General features: G+C 38.0%; 1 protein-coding gene across 1 annotated transcript; it reads left to right on the plus strand.

Annotated features, from left to right (window-relative positions):
• Positions 1-6,615: 6,615 nt before the first annotated feature.
• Positions 6,616-7,833, plus strand: LOC113325179 (arginine--tRNA ligase, chloroplastic/mitochondrial-like). The gene is made up of 4 exons (XM_026573393.1): positions 6,616-6,627; positions 6,675-6,809; positions 6,912-7,072; positions 7,769-7,833. The coding sequence occupies exons 1-4, from the start codon at positions 6,616-6,618 to the stop codon at positions 7,785-7,787; spliced, it is 327 nt and encodes a 108-aa protein (XP_026429178.1). The 3' UTR covers positions 7,788-7,833.
• The last annotated feature ends 1,511 nt before the right edge of the window (positions 7,834-9,344 follow it).

The raw sequence follows: 9,344 nt of genomic DNA on the forward strand, positions 1-9,344 counted from the left end.
ACAGTCACTGGTTGCCAAAGGTTGGTTTTCCACTAAATGTCTGTTTATTTTGCATTTTCTTGTTAAAAATACAATCTAATTTGTGATTATTCTAGAGTATACACGGCCCATAGAACATAAGTTCCCTGAACTAAGAAAAGCCCAGATCAATCAACATTAGTCGGGACCAAATGAGAGCTTTATCTGGATACTTCTTTCTCTAGTATCTTCCGCCATGATCTAGAGGATTCTTTCTTTAGATTTTTCTTAGTTGGTCGGTCATGTGTAGAGCTTTCTAGAGTTAACTAGAATAGCATAGTCAATCATGTAATCTAGAGAAATCCATTTCTAGAATTTTCTTAGTTGGTGGTGTAGCATCTATAAATAGGAAAGTGCCGATGATTTGTAAGATCATCCACATCTGAAAATTCATGTGAGGTAGATAAAGAAAGAGTGAGAGCTAGAGAGATAAGTGCAAGTCCAAATGACTTCCCTGTAAGAAATTGAGTGAGCCAAAGTTGCGACACTAAAGTTCCATTGTATCACTTTCATTTCCAATTAATATAAGCCTCACTTATCATTCAATTAACCAAACTCTCTTTCAAGGTAGCATTCCAAGGATCAGAAAAGGTAATCTCCATTAAACTACAAAACTTATGGCGAGATTTTGATAATCTACTTATGAAAGAAAATGAAACTATCCAGAATTTCTTTTCAAGAGTTACTGGTATAGTAAATCAAATTAGTAGTTATGGAGATACCATAGAAAATAAAAGAGTTGTAGAAAAGATTTTAAGGAGCTTACCATTTAAATTCGATCACATCGTCGCTGCCATTGAAGAGTCCAAAAATTTATCGACTCTCTCGGTACACGAATTAATGGGTTCACTCGAGGCGCACGAGAAAAGGATAAATATGTTCGCGGAGCAACCGTTGGAGCAGGCGTTTCAAACAAAAATAAATTTCAGTGAAAAGAAAAATACGGAAGCCAGAAAAGAAATCTCCAGAGGGGGATCATCATCAACATCACCTCACGAGAAAGGGTCGACATCAAATCAAGGGCCCAAAAATTTCTACCGCGGACGTGGAAGAGGAAAAGGAGGTTATAGAAACAACAACCAAAGGTACGGAAAAAATTACTCCTCAAATATCCGTTGCAATGTTTGCAAAAAGTTTGGCCATGTAACCGAAAATTGTAAATATAAGTGCACCAAATGTGATAAATTAAATCACATGGAAAAAGATTGTTGGCTTAACGAAGCTAACTATCCCGAGACAAATGATTCTCAAAATCAAGTATTTTATTCCTGCCTCACCTCGCAACAAGAAGCGCAAGGTATATGGTATGTCGACAGCGGATGCAGCAGCCATATGACAGGAAACAAAGAATATTTCGTAAAATTGGAGGAGCAAGAGATTCCACCGGTCAAGCTCGGAGATGGAAAGTTTCAGAATGTTGAAGGAAGAGGAGTCATATCCGTACGTACAAGGTCAGGTAAAACTTGATACATATCTGATGTTCTTTATGTTCCTGGCCTAGCTCAAAATTTATTAAGTGTTGGACACCTTATAAGAAAAGGGTACTCACTACATTTCGAAGACGGAGAATGCACAATTTATGATAAATTTAACAAGCAATTGGTGGCGAAAGTAAAAATGTCAGGAAATTTTGTCTTTCTTTTATCTATGCCATCAATTGAAAATTGTGCAATGAGTACCAACCATATTGACGAAGGAAAGCTATGGCATTTGAGATACGGGCATCTCAATTACAGATCCTTAAAGGTTCTGAAATCAAAAGGCATGGTAATTGGTCTTCCCAATATCGACGGTGGAGATAAAGTATGTGAAGGTTGTATTCTTGAGAAGTTTCACAGACTTCCATTTACCAAGACATCGTGGAGAGCAAGAAGGCCCCTTAAATTGGTGCACGCTGATATCTGCGGTCCGACAAGAACAACTTCACTCAACAACAGAAGATATTTTTTCTTATTCGTGGACGATTATACCAGGATGATGTGAGTGTACATTCTCGAGCAAAAGTCCGAGGCATTCACTAAATTCCTAGAATTCAAGGCGCTGGCAGAGAAGCAAAGTGGCCATCAACTAAAGGTTTTCCGTACAGACCGTGGTGGAGAATTTACTTCTAATGAATTTATCAACTATTGCAAAGAAAATGGTATTAAGAAGGAGCTTACCGTTCGATACACTCCACAACAAAACGGCGTCGCGGAAAGGAAAAATCGTACGATCGTGGAAATGGATCGGAGTATGCTAAAAGCAAGGAAGCTACCCAATAGCTACTGGGCAGAAGCAGTCAACACGACGGTTTACATCCTTAACCGTTCTCCAACAAAGGCAGTTCTCAACAAGACTCCATATGAAGCGTGGCATAAAAAAAATCCCGAGGTAACTTCTTTCAGAATTTTTGGTTGCGTTGCATATTCACATATTCCATCTCAACACAGAGAAAAGTTTGATGAAAAAGGAGAAAAGCTAATATTCATCGGATATAGCGAGGAGTCTAAAGCCTATAGACTTCTAAACCCAGATACAAAGGAACTGGTAATATCAAGAGATTTAATCTTTGATGAATTCAAAGCTTGGGATTGGAATGATGAAACAGATAACCACGAGTCTCCACTACTCATCGAAGAAGAGACAGATCTGTCACACCAAGAAGAAAACACTCCACCAGCAAGCCCGAGATCTCCTAGTCCAACACAACAAAGTCCAAGTTCATCTGAATCAAGTGCCCCACCTAGAAAGGTGCGTTCCCTAAGAGATATTTATAATGTATCTAATTGTGCTTTTATAGCACTAGAACCTCAAAAATATGAGGAAGCGGCAAAAGAAGAAAAATGGAGAAACGCCATGGACGAAGAAATGCGAGTAATCGAGAAAAATAAGACATGGGAGCTCGTCAATCAGCCAATTGATAAAGAAATAATTGGTCTGAAATGGGTCTACAAGACAAAATATAATGAAGATGGGTCAATTCAAAAGCACAAAGCAAGGCTAGTTGCAAAAGGATATTCCCATCAACCAGGAATTGACTACAACGAGACATTCTCCCCAGTCGCTCGCATGGAAACAATTCGGATGGTGTTAGCTTTGGCAGCTCAACTCAAAATGAAAGTCTACCAATTAGACGTAAAGTCGGCGTTCCTAAACGGAGAACTTGAATAAGAGGTGTACGTTGAACAACCTCAAGGATATATCCGAAAAGGAAAATAAAAAATGGTATATCGTCTCCGCAAAGCACTATACGGTCTTAAGCAAGTACCGCGTGCATGGAACAGCAAAATCGACAAGTATTTCCGAGATAATGGATTTGAGAAAAGTCCAAGTGAGCCATCACTCTACATCAGAAAACAAGGTACATACTTCCTAATTGTCTGTCTCTATGTTGATGATTTAATTTATGCCAGTACAAAACAAGAGATGACAGAAAAATTTAAGAAGGAGATGATGAAAGAATATGAGATGACAGACTTAGGACTTATGCGATATTTTCTTGGGATTCAAGTAAAACAATCTCCAGAAGAAATATTCATTTCTCAAGACAAATATGCGGAAGACTTACTGAAAAGGTTCAACATGATGGATTGCAAACCAATTGCAACTCCAATGGGTACCTATGAGAAATTGGTAAAAAATGATGGAGCCACAAAAGTTGATCCAACCTTATTCAGAAGTCTAGTCGGCTCACTGATCTGCTTAACAAATACAAGGCCAGACATCGTCAATGCAACCAGTATTGTTTCTCGGTTTATGAGCGAGCCAAGCAAGCTACACTATGCATCCGCAAAGAGAATTCTTCGGTATATCAAGGGAACGAAGGATTTTGGCATCAAGTATACAAGAGAAAAAGATAATGATTTAATTGGCTTCACAGATAGCGATTGGGCAGGATCTATTGAAGACCGAAAGAGCACATCAGGCTATGTTTTCTGTATGGGAACAAAAGTTATCTCTTGGAGTTCTAAAAATCAAAGCACGGTGGCATTATCGTCAGCCGAAGCAGAGTACATAGCATCAAAAAGTGCAGCATGTGAAGCAGTGTGGCTAAGAAGAATAATGACCGACCTACAACAAAGACAAATGCAGCCGACGACTATCTACTGTGACAATATGTCTACAATTGCAATGACAAAAAATCCAGTCTTCCATGGAAGGACGAAGCACATAGAGCTACGACACCACTTCATCAGAAAGCTAGTAGAAGACAAGGAAATCGAGCTCCAATTCTGTCCAACACAAGAACAAAATGCAGACATTTTCACGAAAGCAGTCACGGTGGATAAGTTCAATCATTTTAGAGACAAGCTTAATATCACAAATTAAGAGGGGGTGTTAAAAATAAAATCTAATTTGTGATTATTCTAGAGTATACACGGCCCATAGAACATAAGTTCCCTGAACTAAGAAAAGCCCAGATCAATCAACATTAGTCGGGACCAAATGAGAGCTTTATCTGGATACTTCTTTCTCTAGTATCTTCCGCCATGATCTAGAGGATTCTTTCTTTAGATTTTTCTTAGTTGGTCGGTCATGTGTAAAGCTTTCTAGAGTTAACTAGAATAGCATAATCAATCATGTAATCTAGAGAAATCCATTTCTAGAATTTTCTTAGTTGGTGGTGTAGCATCTATAAATAGGAAAGTGCCGATGATTTGTAAGATCATCTACAGCTGAAAATTCATGTGAGGTAGATAAATAAAGAGTGATAGATAAATAAAGAGTGAGAGCTAGAGAGATAAGTGCAAGTCCAAATGACTTCCCTGTAAGAAATTGAGTGAGCCAAAGTTGCGACACTAAAGTTCCATTGTATCACTTTCATTTCCAATTAATATAAGCCTCACTTATCATTCAATTAACCAAACTCTTTTCCAAAATCATTTTCATAAACCCATCAGATTTCCGCATTGCGCCAACATTTCTTTCCGGATTTTTAAAATCATTGTCTTCTTTGGTATTTATAGGTGATAAAAGATATGGTCCATAGAGGAATCCAGGACTGGGCTCCACATGGTTTACATTTGGGAGATGGTTCAAACAGTGTAAAGCCCAAGAAAGTGCTGATTGAGTATTCGTCACAAGTCACAACCCATTGGAAGTCGTATGACTGGTCCTCTGCTGATGTCCAGTATTGTTGGGGATACGCTCTCCAGGATCTTGGATTTCTCCAGGGCGGAGAACCAAGACATTAATCGATGCAGTCAATTCTATGATTGTGGATTTCAGGTGGATTTCATCCTTTTTGTTTTTGCTATGAGTGATATGTGTTCATCTAACTTATATATGCTTTTCCGCTGCAGGCTGCATCTTTAGTTTTAGATATGCAAGACAAGTCCGTAAATTTGAATGAGGAAGTGGCTGAGAGGTGGACCACTGCAGATCTAGACGTAAGCATAGGTTTTTTATAAAGTTTTGAAGAAAAAGGATTTCATGTAGCTTTCCTAATATATATATGGAACCTTTCGATTTCAGAAACTCTCTATGGACCTAGCATATGATTTTTCACAAGAATCTACCTTCACCGAGAGGGCCAAACAATCAAGGCTTGATATACAGGTTAATACCTTCAAACTCCCTATATGCTGTTATATATGTTTGTTTATTATTTAATATTAACTTTCTTTTCCTTCTGATGTTACTTAAGCACGGGTGTCAGAAATACCTCGAACAGCTGTTTTGGCTCAGAATCATTAGCAGCAAAGAGCTTGAAGCTCTTCATCGGTATTTGAAGATTGACCCTTTGCCAGTAGTGATTATCTGTTTACGTTGTAAAGAAATACCCGCATGTTTTTCTTCTATTTGCATTCTCTAATTGCATGTTTTTCTTTATAAGTGAATCTGTTTTCATCCATCGTTAAGTAATCTGTTTTCTTTTTCCTTTTTGTTCAATCTTTTTTAGTATGTGGTATCCGAGTCATATTTTCTGCTGTTTACGTCAGCTTACATAATAAGTGTAATTTCAGCTTATAAGATATTTGTTTGTAAAGGAGCTGATATATGTTCTTTTTACTGGTTTTAACCCAGGGTTCTAGTGTCTACAACATCCATGTCCCTGGAGTTTTGGATGATTTGATAGAGCAAGGGTGGCTGATGAATGTTGGTAAGATGATGAAAGTAGGTAAAACCGAGTTGGTTCTTGTGGATGAGGACGGCGGATTCGAACATGCCGCAACTCAATTAGCTTCTCTTAGGTTAGTATCTTTTCCGTTGTTTAGTTATCGTATATATGGAAATGCTGGGGCTCATGTTTATTTTTGCAGGCATCATCTGATTGATGAACAAGTAGGATGGTTGATCTATGTGGGGGAAGCGGATCAAAAAGCATTCTATGATCCATGCTTTGATGTGAGTTTGTTTTCTTACTTTGGTATTTGCTCCATTTTTTGTGGTGTAGGATATAATTTATGTTATGTTATTATATGCAGGCTGCAAAAGTAGCAAAGTGGCTTCCTGCTGATGATGGGAATCCCACCCCAAAAGTTAGTTTTTTGGGTTTGGTTACTGAACCATCATCAGTCGAGATTGACAAGCTAATGCATGATGTCCAATTGAGCTTTAGAGAAGTGCTTCTTAAAAGAGGTTATGCTGCTGATGATGAGAGTGAACAAATTGCTGATGAACTTGCACGTGGAGGAATAAAATTTGCCATCTTGCAGAATGTTGGGGAGCGAAAGAGCAACCACTGCAAAATTGATACCGTTGGGGTTCTCGCCTCCAAGGGGCGTACTGCATTCCACTTGCAACTTGTCTATGCCAGTGTTAGTCAGTTTATTGATGGTGCTAAAGTAGATATTCAAGACATTAACAGGGTTAGCATAACCTCTTAATTTTTACCCTTAGTACTGTATTAAGGATGTTATGTTTCTTTGAACAGAATAATGAGGTTGAGCATGTTATGTTTCTTTGAACAGAATAATGTGGTTGATCTCTTGCCTCAAGAGGCGTCGGATCTCGCTGTGCATATGCAAGGCTTTCCTCTGGTTGTCAAGCAAGCGTGTTTGGAGCTCTCACCAGCAATCCTCTGCGACTTTCTTTTGGAGGTTGCTGTCGAAAATTTAGCAATGTGTCACATGTAAGTTATAGGTAACCTTTAGCAGTTCTGTTTCTGGTTTAAGATACTGGGGTAGGATTAAATAATGAACTATCTTGCCTTTTTGAAATACCCGCGGACCTGTACTGTTGTCTGTGTTTTTTACTGAACGATTGATACTAATTAGAGAAGTAACCTGGGGATGTTTTTAGAGACTTTGACAACTTAGCATTTGCTTATAAACACTTACCTGAGTGGACCAAATTGCGTGCCTTCAATTACATTGGATATACTTGGTTGCTAATGTTGTTGAGGTCTGTCCCTAATTGATTTATTATTATTTGGTGTGTCTATGTAGCATGACAATTGTCTGCTTTGATGGAGTGTTTGTTTCTCTAATTTGATAATGCCATTGACTATGCTTGACTAGGTCAGGGTGAGTCTAGTAGGCACAATCTCTATTAGATGTTGGAACCCTTTCTGTGAGACTTTGGCAACATGGTATTAGAGACTCTAGTAGTACTAGGGTAGTTTTTTTTTCTTGGTTTTGAGACTGATTTTCTGAACATAAATAATAATAAAATTACAAGTTTGTATAACCCCTGGAATTATACTTTAGATAGTGGATGCCTTTTCTCTCTTTTCTCTACTTGCATCTTTGACAAGAGTGTTTGTTGTTCTTTCCACATTCTCTTGTTTTCATGACTAGTTCTGAATTATTACTACTGCTTGTTGCAGGGTATTGAAAGCAGGCTGATCTATAGTGAAGCTACAAGAGTGGTTATGCGGCAGTGTTTTCATTTTCTTGGCATCACACCCTTGGATAACCTTAAATGATTTCTAGTTTCAGTCTTTCTAGTTTTCTAGTATGATGTTTCTCAGGATTTGGCTACAAGAGTGGTTATGGGGCAGTGTTTTCATTTTCTGGCCATCATGCCCTTGGATAACCTTAAATGATTTCTAGTTTCAGTCTTTCTAGTTTTATAGGATGATGTTTCTCAGGATTTGAGATGTTATTGAATTTTATGGAGAGCAGCCCTAAATACGTTTCAGTTTTGATGTGACTGATGGTAAATCAGACTGTTGATCTGGACAATTTTTGTCATCTGCAGTCTTTCTACCTACTTTTGTAAATACTTTTGAACAATCTTCTTTTAAGACTCTGTGTTAACTGTGCTATCCAACAGTTGCACATTTTTATGTTTCAGGTCTTTTGTCTGACATAACCACTTCATCCTGTGTTAATTATGCTAATTCGCCGTATGGGTCTAAAACATCACCATGCCTAATTGGTATAGCATGGTTCCTGTTGAAGAACCTGAGAGAGTAGGCAGGCCTCTCCTGTTTTGTTGAAAATGCTCCTGGCCAAGTCTTCTCCTCCCTGGTAAGATTAAGATGATTGTATAACTTATAGTCTATCCAGCTCTTGAATGATTATATATGTTCTAGCTCTTGAGCTCGAAGCGTGATACAAAGAGTTAGGACACTCTATCTCTCGCAGAATGAGTCGCTTCCTACGGAAACAGAGTACAGGATTTTTACCTCTGGCATTATTAATGAGTAATGGGAGGTTCCAGAGTGTGAGACACAGAGTGATCCAGAACAGTATGGGTGTCACCACTGCTTCTGCATTTAGCTCCCCTCTCTACCTCTTCTTCTTTTTCTTCTTCTTCTCAAATGACGAAAAAGATGCCCCGTGAACAGATTTAATCATCATCATCTAAAGAAACGAAGTCCTGAATTTCTCCTAGGTTAGTTCTTCTTCTTTAAGTTGTCTAATTTCATCCAAAGTCTTTCGATTTTTAGGGGTTTTACTTGCAAACACTTTCGATCAGGAAAGGAAATAATGGCACCCTCTAATCTCCCAGAATCAACAATGAAACCCACACTACAATTATTAATAAAGATGACACCTTTATCACAATTCATCAAATTACAAAAAGAAGCTATTATTGGGGGGTCACCTAATAGGACAAAAACGGGTCACCTATAAGTAATATCAAAAATCCCTTATCTCAAATAATTTTGTAATGACCAAATAACCCTTTAATTAATTTCTACGGTTGGAATCAATCCAAATCTGGACGTAAAACCAATTTCTACGGTTGGAATAAATCAAAACCTGGACGTAAAATCAATTTCTATGGTTGGAATTAAAAGGAACCTTGACGTAAAATTGAAATTTACGGCTAGGTTGACGAAAGGAAAATTTAGTAAACTAAACCTAGACGTAAAATTGAAAATTACGGTTGGAATTCAACTAAACCTGGACGTGAAATCACTTCTATGGTTGGAATTAAAAGAAAACTGGACG

Source organism: Papaver somniferum, chromosome 11 (genome assembly GCF_003573695.1).
Source record: "Papaver somniferum cultivar HN1 chromosome 11, ASM357369v1, whole genome shotgun sequence".
In the NCBI taxonomy this organism is placed as follows: Eukaryota; Viridiplantae; Streptophyta; class Magnoliopsida; order Ranunculales; family Papaveraceae; genus Papaver; species Papaver somniferum.